This window comes from Geospiza fortis, unplaced genomic scaffold (assembly GCF_000277835.1).
Source record: "Geospiza fortis unplaced genomic scaffold, GeoFor_1.0 scaffold121, whole genome shotgun sequence".
NCBI lineage: Eukaryota > Metazoa > Chordata > Aves > Passeriformes > Thraupidae > Geospiza > Geospiza fortis.
This window is the reverse complement of record NW_005054346.1, coordinates 2589237-2589935: the sequence shown is the minus strand read 5'-3', so window position 1 is coordinate 2589935 and position 699 is coordinate 2589237. Positions and strand designations below refer to the sequence as shown.

Genomic DNA, 699 nt, shown 5'->3' with positions numbered 1-699 from the left:
AGGGAAAGAAGCATCTGCCAGGTAAGACTGGCTAAAACCAGTTCATCTCTTGAGGAAGCTTAAGAATTAGGCAACCAGTTTAACCTAGCATGTGCTGATGTTTTTGTATGTTTTTGAGACAAAGCATTGCTTCTAAATAAATAGGCAGTCCCCTTATTTTTCCCAATGTTCTTAGAAAGCAATATTAAGTTCAACATACTTAATTTTGTCTGGTTTTGAGATTAAAAAGACACAGGCAACATATCCAAAGGGACACCAGTATCTTTCTTTGTAAGCTTTGAGGGAGAAAAAGGAAAAAGAAAATCAATAATGGCCAAATCTTCACATCCTGTAACTTCTGGCTTTTAAAATTCAAACAATTATGTTGTTGCTTCAGATTCCTCCTCAACCTACATCAGAGAGATCAGAGGAGACAGGTGAGATCTTCATGTCACAATCCAATGAAAGCACCTATTGCTCCCGTTGTCATTAACACTTCCTGGGAGCACTCAACATTTCTATAAAAATGATAAGCAATGTTATCAAATGCTGCTGATTAGAAAAAGAGATCTTTAACTATTGTAAGATTATTGGCTGCTGCAGTGAAAGCCCTTTTGTTTTTCTTCCCAATGTCAAACCTGAAACCAGAATATTCTGAATTGACAGAATCTGCCTATTTGGGGTATTGTACATCCCTTTATTACAAAAATGACTTTTTCC

The 699-nt window shown here is 36.3% G+C and overlaps 1 protein-coding gene across 1 annotated transcript in view; it reads right to left on the bottom strand.

Annotated features, from left to right (window-relative positions):
* Positions 1-144: 144 nt before the first annotated feature.
* Positions 145-699, bottom strand: part of PPP1R42 (protein phosphatase 1 regulatory subunit 42) — a 21907-nt gene continuing 21352 nt past the window's right edge. The window contains exon 9 of the mRNA XM_005423063.2: positions 145-389. Within this exon, the coding sequence (XP_005423120.1) occupies positions 360-389 (30 nt within the window). The 3' untranslated portion in view covers positions 145-359. The remainder of the gene's footprint in view (positions 390-699) is intronic.